This window comes from Lepus europaeus, chromosome 5 (assembly GCF_033115175.1).
Source record: "Lepus europaeus isolate LE1 chromosome 5, mLepTim1.pri, whole genome shotgun sequence".
In the NCBI taxonomy this organism is placed as follows: Eukaryota; Metazoa; Chordata; class Mammalia; order Lagomorpha; family Leporidae; genus Lepus; species Lepus europaeus.
Genome location: NC_084831.1, coordinates 103,520,168 through 103,535,686, shown reverse-complemented (window position 1 = coordinate 103,535,686; position 15,519 = coordinate 103,520,168). Strand labels below are relative to the sequence as shown.

General features: G+C 53.7%; 2 protein-coding genes across 2 annotated transcripts; both read right to left on the bottom strand.

Annotated features, from left to right (window-relative positions):
• Positions 1-871: 871 nt before the first annotated feature.
• Positions 872-6,367, bottom strand: GSTM4 (glutathione S-transferase mu 4). The gene is made up of 8 exons (XM_062191923.1): positions 6,262-6,367; positions 5,926-6,001; positions 5,505-5,569; positions 5,046-5,127; positions 4,854-4,954; positions 3,216-3,311; positions 3,030-3,140; positions 872-1,370 (listed from the first exon to the last, which is right to left on the bottom strand). Exons 1-8 carry the CDS (start codon positions 6,295-6,297, stop codon positions 1,281-1,283), a joined length of 657 nt encoding a protein of 218 aa, XP_062047907.1. The 5' UTR covers positions 6,298-6,367; the 3' UTR covers positions 872-1,280.
• Positions 6,368-8,729: 2,362 nt separating this feature from the next.
• LOC133759167 (serine/threonine-protein kinase VRK1-like) lies at positions 8,730-13,574 on the bottom strand. The gene is made up of 2 exons (XM_062190119.1): positions 13,532-13,574; positions 8,730-10,071 (listed from the first exon to the last, which is right to left on the bottom strand). Exons 1-2 carry the CDS (start codon positions 13,572-13,574, stop codon positions 8,873-8,875), a joined length of 1,242 nt encoding a protein of 413 aa, XP_062046103.1. The 3' UTR covers positions 8,730-8,872.
• Positions 13,575-15,519: the final 1,945 nt, after the last annotated feature.

The following is a 15,519-nucleotide window of genomic DNA, read 5'->3' as shown; positions in this document are numbered from 1 at the left end:
CTGGCTGCTCCACTTCCAATCCAGCTTTGCTATGGCCTGGGAAAACACTGGAGGTTGGCTCAAGTCCTTGGTCCCCTGCACCAGCATCGGAGACCTAAAAGAAGCTCCAGGCTCCTGGCTTTGGATCGGCTCAGCTCTGGCCGTGGCCGCCATCTGGGGAGTGAACCAGCAGATGGAAGACCTCTCTCTCTGTCTGTCACATTACCTCTCAAATAAATAAAACATTTTTTTAAAAAAAGAAATGCTTGCTGTCAGAAAACAATGAATCCACCAGAGGACTGAAGGTCATCATGCTATAGCTCTATAACCACCCAAAGTAATAAAGATAAGACGTTATCAGCAAAGTAAGGACTCAGGAAATGCATCCCACAGGTGCCCAGGGACGCGAGGAGGGAACCCAGGAACGAGTGTCCCGGTGACAGCTGTGCAGCCGGCCTGGGGAGGCCTCCAAGGCCGCAGAGAAAATGAGCAGACAGGGCCCTGGACACCTAGCAGAGGGGACAGAGCCACACAGTGCGGAGGCCAAAGGCTCCCGGCTCCCTCTGCTGGGGACCCCACCCCGCTGGTCCCGCTCGCTGAGCTGCACGGCTCTGCACAGCCACGGGGAGCACACCACGGTGCGGGGGGAGGGGGGGCACCAATGAGAGAGGCCCAGGCCCAGAAAGGGCCACTTCTGTCCTCTACAGAGCCTCGGGGGGCTGCCTGCCCTCAGGGGGGTCACACACAGGAGCATGAAGTCTGAGACCCCCAGGACCCCACTCATTCCCTATGAGCCCAGCCACTGCCAGGGTCAGGGATCAGCCAGCACCTAGGAAGCAGCGGTGAGAGCTGGCGAGTGCGGGGAGCCGGAGGCAAGAAGACAAGACACAGATGAAACGTGCTCCAGGCTTTACTGGGGGTCGATGTGGGGTGGGGGGCAGCCACCACCTGGGGGAGGGGCCTGCACTGTAGGCAATGCTGGTCCTTCAGGGCAGGGCTAGAGGAACCCAGGGCCGAGCTCCACAGGCCAGAGGTCCAGCTGGGCCCCTGCAAGCAGACACAGCCACTGATGGGCAGGATGCCGGCTGATCTTAGTGCTGGACACAGCCACGTTGAACACGGGAGCTGAGGCTTTCAAGCACCTAGAAGCGACCAGAGCCAGGCGGGAGGGAGGAGGGCCAGTGAGGCCCTGGGGATGAGAAGGGAATGAAACAGAAAAGGCAGTGCCAGGCGCAGGGAGACGGGCTCCCCAGGGCCCGGGCAGCAGGCTGAGCTCCGGCTCCTCGCTCACATCTCCTGCCCTACTTGTTGCCCCACGTGGCCACCTTTGTGTACAGCGGTCTCGGCAGGAAGCGGCCAGACTTCATGTAAGCAGAGATCTTCTCCAGGCCCTGGCGGAGTGGGAAAGAGGAAGTCAGAACTCTGCACCTGCTGAAGCACACAGAGGGCGAGCCGGCCCCCAGGCTCTGACAGCCAATGGCCGGATGGCCTGGCCGAGTTCCTTCCCATCCTGTGCTCTCCGCTGCACTCCTCTCCTCCTTCCCCACGGGAAGCCCTGGCCCTGTCTGCTCAAACATTCTCTTGTTCTCATGGGGAAGCTCCTAGTGTATCTGAATTAATACACCTAAGAGTGACCTAAGAAGACACGGGGTTTAGAACATGACAGTGCATCTTAGAGGCTAGCCCCGACCTCCCCCAGTGACTCAGCAAATCCTGGGTGAAGGTGGATACAGGGAGACGAACCAGCAGAGAATGGTCCAGACCAGCCCCTAATCATTCCCATGAAAGCATTTCCCAGGACCTGAGCCCAATCTCTCTGTGCCCCAACCTACCTCATCTCCAGCTGGCCAGAGCAGACCAGGCCAAAGGAAATGCATGCACCGTGCACCCTCTCACCAGGGCAAGCAGGTGACCAGCCCAGATAACCGCTAAGGTTTCCAAGAGATCCAGGTCCGCCTGCATCCAAAAGGCCGGGCGCAGGCCAAGGGCTGCACCCCAGTCCTCCGCTCCCCGCTCTCGCTCCCACAGCCACCAGCACCTCCTCAATCCCCATGGCCACAAGCCTGGACCGGAGTAGCTGAAAGGGGCATCTCTTGATGGGGAGTGGGACAGGAAATAGACCGGAGGCTGAAAACCTGTTGGGCTGCTGCCTCAAATTCCCAAGTCTGTGATAAACGAGGCTTTGCTGCCATCAAACAAGCTGAGCCTGGCTGATAGAAGAGTGGCTGGGAGCTGCGGTCAGGCTGTGCTCCCCAGCACCCAGGGGGTGCCACACGCCCCGCCCACTCTGCCGGGCCTGCAGCTCTCTGACTACGCTCAGTTCCGGCACGGAGTCGATCTTTGCACGGCTCCCTGTGCCTGACACCATGGCTCTCCCCGAGGAGAAGGTCAGTGCATAGGAGTGAAAAGAAATGTCCTGTGTCCCATGTCACAGACACAGCACGTGCGACCTCAGAGGAGGAAAAGAGTGCCCACCGCGAGACACTTCAGGACAAGACTGTTCACAGGGCACCCGCCCGTGCACTCAATTCCAGCACCAACATCAGCGCTGGATCTCGGCGCTTGCCTGGCCGTACTCTGAAAGTGCAAAGTGCTGAGTTCCCGAGCGAGGATTATCTGTGACCCTGACCCTGAACCTCAACCCTACCTTGTCTCAGCCCTCCTGATGCCAGTTACAAACACACTGCCGAATGCCCTGCCTCTCCCATAGCGTCCTGAGAGGCGAGACCCAGGTTTGTCCTCTTCGCACAAAACCAGGAGTACGATTGACTGCTGTCCATAGAAGCCAGAGGTTCTGGAACTTACTCTCCCTCTGTGGTCTCCATTTCCTCAACTGTCAAATGGGAGTGGTCATTCTATCAACTTTATAGCAATGCGGAAATGACTAAAATTATCACAATAAAGATGCCGAGTGAGCGTGCGTGGCTCCTGGCGTAAAGCCAGTGCCTGATAAGCACCGGCCACCGTGCACTGGAGCTCCAGCACCAGGACCGCATCGGGGAAAGGGGCAGGAAAAGGAGCCTCCAAGAGGAAGGAGGACCGGGCGTCACCTCAAAGCGAGCGACGAAGTCCTTCAGGTTTGGGAACGCGTCCAGACTCCGGGGCTCAAAGACACGGTGCAGGTCAAAAATGTCGTAGGCCAGGAAATCCACGAAGGTAAGCTGCAGGAGGCCGACGGTGAGGGCGCGAGGCTGTATCCCGGCAGGAACGACCCCTCCTCCTTCCCTGCGCCTTACCTTGTCCCCTGCGAACCAGGGCCGACTCCCCAGGAACTGCGAGAAGCGCTTCATGGTCTCAGGGAGCCCCTTCAGGTACTCGGGCTTCAGCTTCTCCTGAGGCAGAATCAGCTGTCAGCGCCTAGAGCTGCCCAGCGGGAGGCGTGGCCCCGCTGAGACTGACACTGGCACTTTGATTTCATTCAGTGGCCTTTACCAGAATCCTAATGGGTACCGGACCCCATCACTAAGAGGTAGGTAAAGAGGACTCCAAAAACTGACGCTCACTCTCACCACTGATGTCCAAACAACCTCCTGTGGGACAAACCTACGAGCGACAGGAGGACCTACCAGGCTCTGGACCCTGACATCGGGCAAAAGGAGAGAAAGAAACAAAGAAAATAGTTCAAGGAATGAAGTCAAAAGTTTCAGGGGCCAGCACTGTGGCATAGTGGGTAAAGCCGCCACCAGTAGTGCCAGCATCTCATATGGGCACCAGCTTGCATCCTGGCTGCTCCACTTCCTAGCCAGCTCTCTGCTGTGGCCTGGGAAAGCAGTAGAAGATGGCCCAAGCCCTTAGGCCCCTGCACCCACATGAGAGACCAGGAAGAAGCTCCTGGCTCCTGGCTTTGGATTGGTGCAGCTCCGGCCGTTGCGGCCAATTGGGGAGTGAACCAGCAGATGGAAGATCTCTTTCTCTCTCTCTCTGCCTCTCCTTCTCTTTCTATGTAACTCTGACTTTCAAGTAAAATAAATAAATCTTTAAAATAAAAAGTTCTAGACAGGGGTTGGAACAGTGGCATAGTGGGTAAAGCAGCCACCTGCAGTGCTGGCATCCCACATGAGTACCGGTTCACATCCCAACTACTCCACTTCCGATCCCGCTCTCTGCTATGGCCTGGGAAAGCAGTAGAAAGATGGCCCAAGTCCTTAGACCCCTGGATCTGCGTGGGAGACCCGGAAGAAGCTCCTGGCTCCTGGCTTCGGATCAGTGCAGCTCCGGCCATTGCGGCCAATTGGGGGGTGAACCAGCGGATGAAAGACCTTTCTCTCTGTGTCTCTCTCTCTGTGACACTTCCTCTCAAATAGATAAATATTTAAAAGAAAGAAAAAAGTTCTAGACAGCAGGGTAGCATGTTATAGACATTTGAATGTCTGGAAGTTGTGGAGAGTTCGAGGGTGAGTAGGAGGAGGAACAAAGCCCCTGTGGTTGCTCTGAGCTCCCGAGGTGTCCTGAATCACGCTGGTGGGGAAGCAGTTGGGCAAAGTTCAAAGTCAGGGCATCCTTGGAGCTTCCCACCTTGCACACCTTTTTCTCTTGGACAGGAGCCAGCAGGTGGCAGAAAGCAGCTGGGAGAGAGACAGCCCCTGGTGGACGTCACATGTCAGGGTGAGGAGCACTCTGGATACACGACTTTACTCCCTAGGGACTGAGTGTCCCGGCTGGGGAGGCTGGACTCCGCCCTAATGCTTGTTGGGAAGGACTCGGAGTTTTCACTTGGGGTGAGGTTACTGGTGGCAACACAGAAAACCACTGGGAGGATAAGTAGCTCCAAAAAGTTCAAATGAGAAACAGGATCCCCATAGATGGGAATTCCAGAGCCCTGACCGCATCCGACGCTGCCCAGCTGAGCCCCTGGAGCCTAGCAGACAACTCACGAAGTCTGGGCTGTAGCAGAGTTCAGCCAGCTGATTGGATACGTCCATAGCCTGGTTCTCCAGAATGTCCACACGAATCCTCTCCTCTTCCGTCTCCCCACCTGCAGTCCACAACACAGAGACCTAAGCGGCCCGGCCCAGCCATGCCCAGGGGACGCCCCCCGCCCCCTGCCCTGCAGCAGCCCCACTCACACAGGCCGTGCTTGCGGGCCAGGTAGCGCAGGATGGCGTTGCTCTGCGTGAGCTTGTGAGTCCCATCAATTAGGTAGGGCAGCTGCGTGGTGACCAGGGCACTCAGCTGGGCTCCCGGGCTCCCAGTATCCCCTTCCCTGAGCAGGGGCAGACAAGAGACCACGCACCCTCTGCGCCCAGCTGGGCTCCCAGGCTCCCAGCATCCCCTTCACCCAGCAGGGGCAGACGGGACACCCGGCACCCTCTGCGCCCGGCCCATGGCAGGCTCTAAGCACACACTCTGTACAGTGAGTGAGTGAGCTACGACACAGAACATCACGAAAAGTACTGCAGAGAACCAGGAAGGACAGTGGTGAGCACAAGGCCCTGACCTCAGACCTCCAAGCTGGGGAAGGAGACAGAGGCACAGACACCCTGCACCTCCCCCACCCCACCCCCAACTCCGTCCCCTGCACCTACATTGGGAAAGTCCAGGCCCAGCGTGAATTTCTCACCCAGCCACTGGCTTCTGTCATAGTCGGGAGCTGTGGAGTAGATGAGGTGAGAACAAACCTCCCCAGTGTGCAGCCCTCTCCCCGAGGACCCTCTCCCAAGACAGGCATCTGGGATCTGAACCACTGGGTGCCATATCCAGGTCTGGGAGAAAGAGTGAAGGCAAGGGGCCTGGACCCTGCATGCAACAGGCTTCCAAAAGGTGTGGGGACGTCCAAGTAAGACCTCAGCCACAGGGGTGTCCAGTTCCCCCACCCTGCGCCCTGCCTTGGGCAGGCTCAGCTCCAGCAGGTGGGGGCTGCAGAGGCCAGCAACAGGTGGTCACGCATAGGTTGTTCTGTGTCAGTCAGCAGGGGCTGGCCTGAGGTCAGAGCAGGCAGAGCATTACCGTCCCCCATCGTGTATCTCTTTTCCTCATAGCTGGTGTCCGTGTATTCCAGGAGCAGGCGGATGGCGTGGGCCAGCTGGTGGAAATGCCCCGAGGGCAGAGGTCAGAGAGGAAGCCTGACTGCTGACCTCATCTCCTCAAGGTAAACCCCCGTTTATTTCCTAGCGCCCCGCTACACGCGCGAACACACACGCAGACACACACACACACACACGTAGGCTTCCCACGTCCTACTGGAACCACAGCCTAGAATCGGCCCAGCTGCTCAGCGTCCTACTCCGGCCCCGTGCCCCGTGCCCCGTGCCCCGCGCCCCGCCGGGCGGACCCCTCGCTCACGCCACGTATTTCCCAGTAACCCAGGGTCAGGGGCATTGCGCTGGTGCCGCGGGCTCAGCCAACAGGTCTCAGCGGCCCACGCCGCGGACTTATCCGGGTACACAGCGAGGGCGGGGGCGGGGCTGGCGATCGCCCCGCCCCCTCTCGTGCCTTCTCCAGTCCTGGGCCGCGGAGCGCGGGCTTCAGCCCCGCCCACAGGCAGGAGGAAGATCCGAATCAGCGCTCAGCCCTCCGGGTGCGCAGAGGCGGTGCAGGGCCCCGGAATTGGCAGTGCCCTCGGCGTATGAGCCAGGCCTTGAAACAGCAGACGGTCCTCTGCTTCCTCTGCTGGCATTGGCATCGCTCGGGCTGCCGAGCTCCTGCTGGCCCTGGGAGGCCCGGGCCACGCGGGTCCCTTTCCCCGCGCTTCATCGGGCGATTTTCGTCACGGTTTGAACGTCATAGGGCGTGCGGCATAGACCTGGATGGTATGGTTCAGTCCTGTGTATGTGGCTTCTTCATGCCATCAGGAGGCAGCAAACATGAGACGTTTGGGGCTGCTGCCAGAGTCGGAGGGCCTGGTACTGTATTGTGGACAGAAGTAGCATACTCTGAAATAGCCGTGATGCTATATACACGCATACATGTAACCCAGCCGCACGGTCGCTATCATGGCCCCGTGTTCTGCACACACAGGGCCCGGCTGGCGGCACGGGCTGGCATCACCGCCCCAACAAGGGCAGGCATTGCACCGCCGTGCCATAGAGGCCGCACTATCAACTAGGGAATGTTTCGGCTCCACTGTCCTGTGCTGGGGGACCCCTACGTGCACGGAGTCCTTTGTTGATCTCACATGGCACTGACTATGCTTATAGTTGTCGCCATACATTAAGGGTTTGTCATTCTGAGTTTGGAGAGTTCGAATTTCTAGATCCAATCGAGAAAATCATTATTTTTAAAGCTAACATTAACTAAAATGATTTTGAAAGATATAAAGAAAGGTAGTTACAATAGTATTTCGTCCTGCTGGTTATTGAAAAAAAAAAAAACAAGTGTTGAGATCCTACCATATACTAGGCTCCGTGGACGGATAAGAATCCTTCAAGAGATCACAGTTTGGATATTAAGGACTAGAAGTCAGGTGGGGACCACAGGGAGAGATTTGCGAAACATGGAAGACATCGTGTTTTTAAACACTGAGAGGCAGCGGAGAAGGAGAGAGGTTGAGGGAAGGAGAAAGAAGCAAATGCTGGTTTTAAACCTTTAGAAACGGTGCACTTACCAGCGTTTATCTGAGCAGCACTCAGGGTCAAGAGCGGTTCGGAAAGCTCCGTCCAGCAGAGTGGGCAGGCGGTATGTACACACAGGACAGGGGGTGGCTGCAAACAGCTTACTGGCTGCAGCTCAGCATTACCTCTTATGAACGTAGTCTGATCACTTGGAAGCCTGTGACTGTGACTGGCTGAGCCCCAGCTACCTGCTCCATAATACACCCTAGGTCGGGTTAGGGTTTGTGGGGCTAAGTTATGTTGCAGTTTGCCATGTTAGGAGGCAGCCTGAAGCCAAACAGTGGCCAGGAGCAAGACTCTGAGGACCTGGGGCCCAGGGCACAGCTGCCCTTTCCAGAGGATGGTGCTCTGTGGAAGGAGGGAGGATTGCACCTGCAGGTTCCCCAAAACAAGGCCACGGGGCCAGGAGGATCAGGGCAGTGAAGTGGGCCTCTGAGAGGCAACAGGGAGCAGTGGGGATTAGGGAAACTGGAAAGTGGCTTTTTTTAAATGTTTATTTATTTATTCATTTGAAAGGCAGAGTTCCAAGTGAGGGGGTTTGAATCTTCCATCTTCTGGCTCACTCCCCAAATGGCTGCAACAGCCAGGGCTGGGCCAGGCCAAAGCCAGGAGCCAGAACTCTATCTGGATCTCCCACATGGGTGCCAAGGACTCACGTCCTTGGGCCATCCTCTGCTGCCCCTCAGGGTACACATCAGAAGGAAGCTGGATCAGAAGCAGAGGCCGAAACCAGGTGCTCCTGTGGAGGTGTGGACGTCCCAAGGAGCAGCTTAACCAGCTGCCCACCATGCCTGAGCCCTGAGTGGGACACGGCTCGCACTGGGAGTGCCTATTGTTAGAACAGGAGTGGGTCACTTTTGTGTCCCTTGAAATGGACAAAGTCCTTGATCAGGATTAAACAATTCCCAAGGCTCAGAAGTCTTAAAGGAAGCAAATAACTACAGCAGCTGGAAGAGCCGCGATATCAGTCCTGACTGATTGGTCTCACTGAGAGCATTGCGATGATCTCAGCAGGATGGTTTCTGTTGGCAGCCAAGGCTCCCTTCTCTGGATACTAACAGGATTTATGTTGTGTGGGAAGCATGGTTTCCATAAGAGGCCTGATAGGGAAGTTGCCTTCTGAAATGTGTTGTAAAGATTTAGTTATCCATTTATTAATTTTTTTTTGCATAAATTAGCCTTTAATAAATTTCACATTCATTTTAGTAAAAAAGTTTATGTTTTTCAAAGACAATACCATGTAACTATCACTCTCACAAGACTCACATGAAAACAAAACACTTAACACAGGAAAGGAGAAACAAGCACGTGGAAAGGACGCAAAGCTGGTTCACGCATCTGAGTTACTGCTGCGCTCTCCTCCTCCTTGAACGGGTTTGCACGGTCTCCTCCGTCTGCGCGCTTGAGCACTCCATATCTTCAACACTAGAAGCTGTGCTTTCTTCCTTTTCTTTCTTTCTCTTCTTCGTCACTGTCTTCGCTTTCAAATCTCCATTCTCCACAACACTGAGGTCCAGTTTGCCATCATCCTTACTTCCTATAGCTTTTAGTCCTTGCAGAAGAATATCTCGTAAATTTTGATAAAGAGGTTTTTCAGTATAGCCCAGTAATTTCACTGTTTCCAAGTATTTAGCAATTTCACCTGGGCAACCCAGAAAAGCTCCTGGCTTCAGCCTGGCCCAGCCCTGACTGTTGCTGCCATTTGGGGAGTGAACCAGCAGATGGAAGATCTGTCTGTCTCTCTCCTTCTCTCTGCATCTCTGCCCTGGCTTGTTTTTCTCAGGAAAACATTTATCCATCAAACCTGCAATATCTTCTCTGTACCTAATTTTGGAATCTCTAACATAGTTAGGATCTTTCAAATTATCCTCCCAAGGAAGATGGCCACTGAGCCACTGGACCATGCAGTAACCAAGGATTTCCAAATCACCACGTCTCGATGGGGCCACGCCATTGTGTGCATCGACACTGGTGAATTCAAGGGTGCCGTCGTGACATCTCTTGGGGTCTTCTTTGTATTCTTTATGAACTCCTTCTGGGCAGTATCGATAAGCAAGGCCATAGTCCACCACATACACCTGGTCAGGATTCTTGTAGCTTAGGAGGAGATTCGAGGCCTTGATATCCCCATGCACATACTCATGCTCGTGAATATATTCCAGAACATCCAGAATTCTTAAGCTTAGCTGCAAGACAGTTTTCCAAGAAAACCTTCTGGCATTTGCTTCGTATATTTTCTGAAGGTCACTCCCAAAGCGATCCATTATCATAAACCTGTAACTTTTTCCATTTTTATCATGCAGACCAGACCCCCAGTACTTAGGAACACCCAGGTACTTCAGTTTATGGGTGCGAATCCATTTCTGAATTTGCTCTGGCTTAGCAGCTCGTTGGTAGAACTTTAATTCAGTAAAAAGAGGTCCATTGTCACTGGGTTCCACTTTCACAACGTAAGGTGCATCACTGCCAACTGACTTTGAAGAATTTGTATCAGCCCAAGCCGCAGGCCCGTCGCCTCCTGCCCAGTACGAACTTCCCGCCGCTTTCCCATTTATTAATTTAATGGCAGGGTGTGTGTGTGTGTGTGTGTGTGTGTGTGTGACAGAGAGAGAGAGAGAGAGAGAGAGCGAGCGAGCACGCTTCCATCTGCTGGTTCATTTCCCAGATGGCCACAGCAGCCAGGGCTGAACCAGACTGAAGCTGGTACTCCACTCAGTTCTCCCACTTGGATAACAGGGCCTCAGGTACTTGAACTCTGATGTACTACTTCCCAGGTGCAGCAGCAGGAAGTTGGATCAGCAGCAGAGCAGCCAGGACTGGAACCAGAACTCTGAACCCACTGTGCCACCATGCCACCCCGCCTTCTCAAGTTTGTAAAAGGACAGCTGTTACGTTTTTGTCAGCAGGATCAGGTGGAGGTGACAGGCCTAGCAATCAGATTCAGAATGAGAACAGTGGACTGGAAAAACATACAAGAAATGGGGTTTTTTAGAGGGCTTCAAAACAGATAAAAAAACAAAATGGAGGTGCTGGCATTGTGGCGCAGTGGGTTAAGACACTGCTTGGGATGCCTGCATCCCATATTGGAGTGCTGGTTTCTGTCCTAGTTGCTCCACTTCTGTTCCAGCTTCCTGTTAACGTGTCTGGGAAAGCAATGGAAGATTGCCCAAGTCCTTGAGCCTCTGCCACTCACATGGGAGACCCAGATAGAGTTCCTGGTTCCTGGCTTCAGCCTGGCCGAGTGCTGGCATTGCAGCCATTTGGAGAGAGAACCAGCAAATGGAAGATCTCTCTCTCTCTCTCTCTCTCTCTCTCTCTCTTTCTCCCCCCTCTGTCTGTGTGACTCCCTCTTTCTCTCTCTTTCTCTGTCATTCTGTTTTTCAAACAAAAATAAATCCTTTATATATATACATACATTCTATATAGATGATAGAAAGATAGATGGATGGATGGATAGATAGATAGATAGATAGATAGATAGATAGATAGATGAACACTAGGCAAGAAAGGGTATTGAATTAGAATGTTCATCTCAACCCAAAGTTTTGAGCGGACGTGCCCACCTCTGAAGTCAGCTTTTTGAAGCTCTGTGTGAGATTTCCGTGGAGTGGATGTCGGTGGTGGGGAGGACGTAGTGTGCTTCTTTGAGCTGAGAACTATTAACCTGCGGCTGAATACGTTGGACTTTCGCTGCTGTGTCACCTGTCAACAGCACCTGATAGGATTCTGTTGGCCCAGGCTCAGCTTGTCTCAGGGTTTCCACACACTGAATCCCCTCCTGCAGACCACAGGCGAGTGGTTCAGGACCAGCCGGTACCTGTTGATGACCCCGCAGGAAGTGTCTTATCTTTAGCATATTTCATTCTGACAGCCTAACATCTGAGGTTGGGGGTGACTTTGCCCAGAGGGGGTTGATCTCACACACATCGGAGCTGCCGGTGACAGCTCTGGCCAGCGCAGTTTCCAGGAGCGTCCAGGCTGTGGTTTCAGTTAGCGCTCCCTCTTCCTCCTGAGCACTGTGCATGATAAGTGGGTAAAGGACACACTTTACGGGGTGCTCCTTAGTAACAATACCAGTAAAATGAGTATCTCTGTCACTGTTAAAGAAATACATGGAAGGGACTGGCCTCTTTTTCTGTGCGATTGTAGGAACAATTATCTGGTTTGCTGTTGCTTTTTCACCTAAAGCATTCCTATGAGATTTTGGGACTCTCTGCTTTGAATGGGGTCCTTTCCACTTTATTATTAGAGTTATTTCCACAGGTAACAACAAAGCAGCTAAAATATCTGTTTTGAAGAAACTGTTCTGAGAGACTGGCATTGGGATACAGCAGGTTAGACTGCCACCTGCAGTGCCAGGATCCCATATGGGCACCAGCTCAAGTCCTGACTGCTCCACTTCCAATCCAGCTCCCTGAGAATGCACCTGGGAAAGCAGTAGAAGGTGGCCCAAGCCCTTGGGCACCTGCACCCGCGTGGGAGACCCAGCTGGAGTTCCAGGCTCCTTGTTTTGGCCCAGCCCACCCTGCCATTGCAGCCATCTGGGGAGTGAATCAGCAGACGGAAGATATCTCTCTCTCTCTTTCTATCTACCCCTCTCTTTGTGTAACTCTGCCTTTCAAATAGATAAATAAATCTTAAAAAAAAAAAAAAACTTTTTGAGAGGCAAAGAGACACAGACAAAGAGAAATCGCCCACGTGCTAGTTCACTGCCCAACGACCACAACAGCTGGGACTGGGTCAGCCTGAAGTTGGGAAGAAGGAACCCAAGCCAGGTCTCCAGCGTGGGTGGCAGGGACCCAGCTACCTGACCCATCACCGCTGCCTCCCAGTGGCAACATCAGCAGGAAACCGGAATCAGGAATAAGAGCAAAGATGGTACACATTAGAACTGTTCCAATGTCTGGGGCTGGCACTGTGGCGCAGTGGGTTAACTCCCTGGCCTGAAGTGCCGGCATCCCATATGGGCGCCTCTAGAGGAGGCCAGTTCACCCAGGCAGAAACCAGAAAGGCTGCGAGGGGCTAGGAGTGGTGGCGCCGGGCAGCTGCTGCCCAGCAGGTGTGAAGTTCCAGTCCTACGAGCTGAGAACGTTCCAGACCTGCGGGATAGCGTTGTGCCGTGCAGGTAGATCTCACACTCAGCATTGTGGCAATAATAAATGTTTAAAAACGTGCCTTCTTTGTTTAAATAGCTATGTCCACAGAAGTATATGCGAATAAAGGAATATCAGCGGGTCTTCTACTGCAGTGTGTTACAAAAACAGCAGCGTACTGAAGGAATAAGTTAGATTTTGACTGTAAGTGATTGTTTTATACCCAGTGTAGTAGAGGTTCTTTTTCTTACCATTCTGGTACCATTCAATGCGTTTCACCTAATCTTGAGCCATTTTGTTAGAAATTCCCTTGGATAGCCCTGATCTAATTTAGTTTATTCATATTTTAAAATGCTATGACAGACATAAATTCACCCTGAAAATACAGACCAGTCTAGAAATTGGATCAGTTCTTTTTTTTTTTTTTTTTAAGATTTATTTTATTTGAAAGACAGAGTTACAGAGAGAGGTAGAGACAGAGAGAGAGGTCTTCCATCTGCTGGTTCACTCCCCAGATGGCCGCAATGGCCAGAGCTGCGCTGCTCGGAAGCCAGAAGCCAGGAGCTTCTTCCAGGTCTCCCACATGGGTGCAGGGGCCCAAGGACTTGGGCCATCTTCTACTGCTTTCCCAGGCCATAACAGAGAGCTGGATGGGAAGTGGGGCAGCCGAGTCTTCAACTGGCACCCATATGGACGCTGGCACTGCAGGCGGCGGCTCTACACGCTGCCACACAGCGCTGGCCCCTAGGGTATTTAACAAATGTGCACCATCCCCAGCTTCCACCCGGCTCTGCCCCGCCCTCACTGCCAGGCCCCAGGCCCTTTGCATCCAAGGTCCTCTCATCCAAGTCCCTCACGGCTCTGAGGCCCTCTGAGATCTGATCCCACACTTTGCCACACATCTCTCACCCATCTCCTTTGAGCCCACACCTTCCTCTGCTCCCCCAGCCATGCCGTAGGGCTGGGCGCCCAGCTCTGTGTGGCTGCCTCACCCTGTACCTCCGCCTCAGCCCAGCAAGGGCTGGGCTCCCCTTTGCGCTGCTTTTGGCCTGAGGGTGCTGGTCTGCACAGGGCACGTGGCAGGTCTCTCCTGCACCCTAGAATATCCTCCCTCTCCCCGGCCCCCCCGCCCCACCAGCCGCTGCTCCTGGGTGTCTTGACAGCCAAATCACCTACTACAATAACATTTATCAAACAGCTGTATTCCTCTTTAAAAAAAAAAAAAAAAAAGCCAGGAGGCCTGTGCTGTGGTCCAGCGAGTTAAGCATCCCACGTGAGCACCAGATCGGATCCCAGCTGCTCCACTGCCAAGCCAGCTCCCTGCTAATGCACCTGGGAAAGCAGCGGAAGATGGTGCAGATGGAATTGCTGGCCCCTGGCTTTGCGTTGGCCCAGACCTACCTGTTAGTGGCCGTTTGGGGAGTGAATCAGAGATGGAAGATGTGTGTGTGTGTGTGTCTCCCTCTGTCTCTAAGAGAGATAGAGAAATCTTCTGTCCCCTGGTTCACTCCCCAGATGGCTGCAATGGCTGGGGCTAAGGCTGAAGCCAGGAGCCAGGTCTCCCACAAGGGTGCAGAGGCCCAAGCACTTGGGCCATCCTCTGCTGTCTTCCTAAGCACATTAGCAGGGTGCTGGATCAGAAATGAAGCAGCCAGGACTCGAACCCGCACCTCTATGGGATGCCGGTGCTGCAGGCAGCAGCTTAACCCACTATGCCACGACCCCAACCCCAATATATAAATCTTTTCAAAAATCAAGAGAAGCCCTAGCTGCTGCCACTAGCAATCCCAGTCAATACTTACTGAGTGTCTATTACACATCTACCATACATACTCTCTCACCGGTCTGCAAACAGCTCTTGGAATCACTTAGGGAATTAAGAACCTTGCCCTAGGGCACACAGTTAGCAGGTCGGGAAGTTGTATTTGTCCAAGCCCCGGGAACCCCAAGCCTAGCTCTACCCCGGACGCCACACTGCCTGCTAAAGGCTGCAGGGTGAAACCAAAGACACAACAACTCCAGACCACTTCCCAGCACCACGCAAGCGGACCACAGACCCCAGGCACCAAGCACAGTGGGGGCTTCCTGGCCTGCTCTGTGTCCTTGGCACTCACCATCAGCAAGAAACACAACTTCAAGGGCCGGAAAATGAGGGAACTTCAATATGTTCATGGGAAATGGCGTTAAAGGGTGGGTTTATTTTGGTGCCAAAAAAAAAAAAAAAAAGTTTGAAATCTGGGACTGGCGCTGTGGCATAGTTAAGCCACCATCTGTAGTACCGGCATTCCATATGGGCACCAGCTGAAGTCCCAGCTGCTCCACTTCTAACACAGCGGTCTGCTAACGAGCCTGGGCAAGCAGCGGAAGATGGCCCAAGTCCTTGGGCCCCGGACACACACATAGGAGACCCAGAAGAAGCTCCTGGTTCCTGGGTGGGGAGTGAACCAGCAGATGGAAGATCTTTCTTTCCTTCTCTCTCTCTATAATGCTGCCTTTCAAATAAAATAAGAAATCTTTTAAACAGTGAAACGTATGCAGTTTTTTCATAATATGCACTTATTGTCCATGTACTTGCTGATGCCCCCATGTGGGCCAGTGTAGTTAATGCAGACCCCATAAACACATGAGGGGAAGGGAGGCAGGGACCAAGGCAGAGATGCACCTGAGGGACACCATAGCCAGAAAGCAGGTGCTGGAAACGTCAGCGCAGGGCTCCCTGGGCACAAAAACATGAGCAGGCTGCAAAAATCTCCTGGATTACTCCCTCCCTAACTACAAAGAAGGGAGGAAGGGAGGGAGAGAGGGAGGGAGAGAGGGAGAGAGGATGCAGCCAAAACCGGAGTGCAAAGCCGGTTATAGGGGTGGCCCCAGGAGGCTGGCGCCGTCCACAGTGCACC

Excerpts from the sequence above, each read along its gene's own strand:
- GSTM4 (XM_062191923.1), bottom strand. The coding sequence starts at position 6,297 with ATGCCCCTGACCCTGGGTTACTGGGAAATACGTGGC. Across the intron at positions 6,002-6,261 it reads GTTACTGGGAAATACGTGGC|CTGGCCCACGCCATCCGCCT; the intron begins GTGAGCGAGGGG and ends CATTTCCACCAG. Across the intron at positions 1,371-3,029 it reads ACTTCGTCGCTCGCTTTGAG|GGCCTGGAGAAGATCTCTGC; the intron begins GTGACGCCCGGT and ends CCACTCCGCCAG.
- LOC133759167 (XM_062190119.1), bottom strand. The coding sequence starts at position 13,574 with ATGGCTGGGGGAGCAGAGGAAGGTGTGGGCTCAAAGGAGATGG. Across the intron at positions 10,072-13,531 it reads TGTGGGCTCAAAGGAGATGG|CGGCGGGAAGTTCGTACTGG; the intron begins GTGAGAGATGTG and ends TAAATGGGAAAG.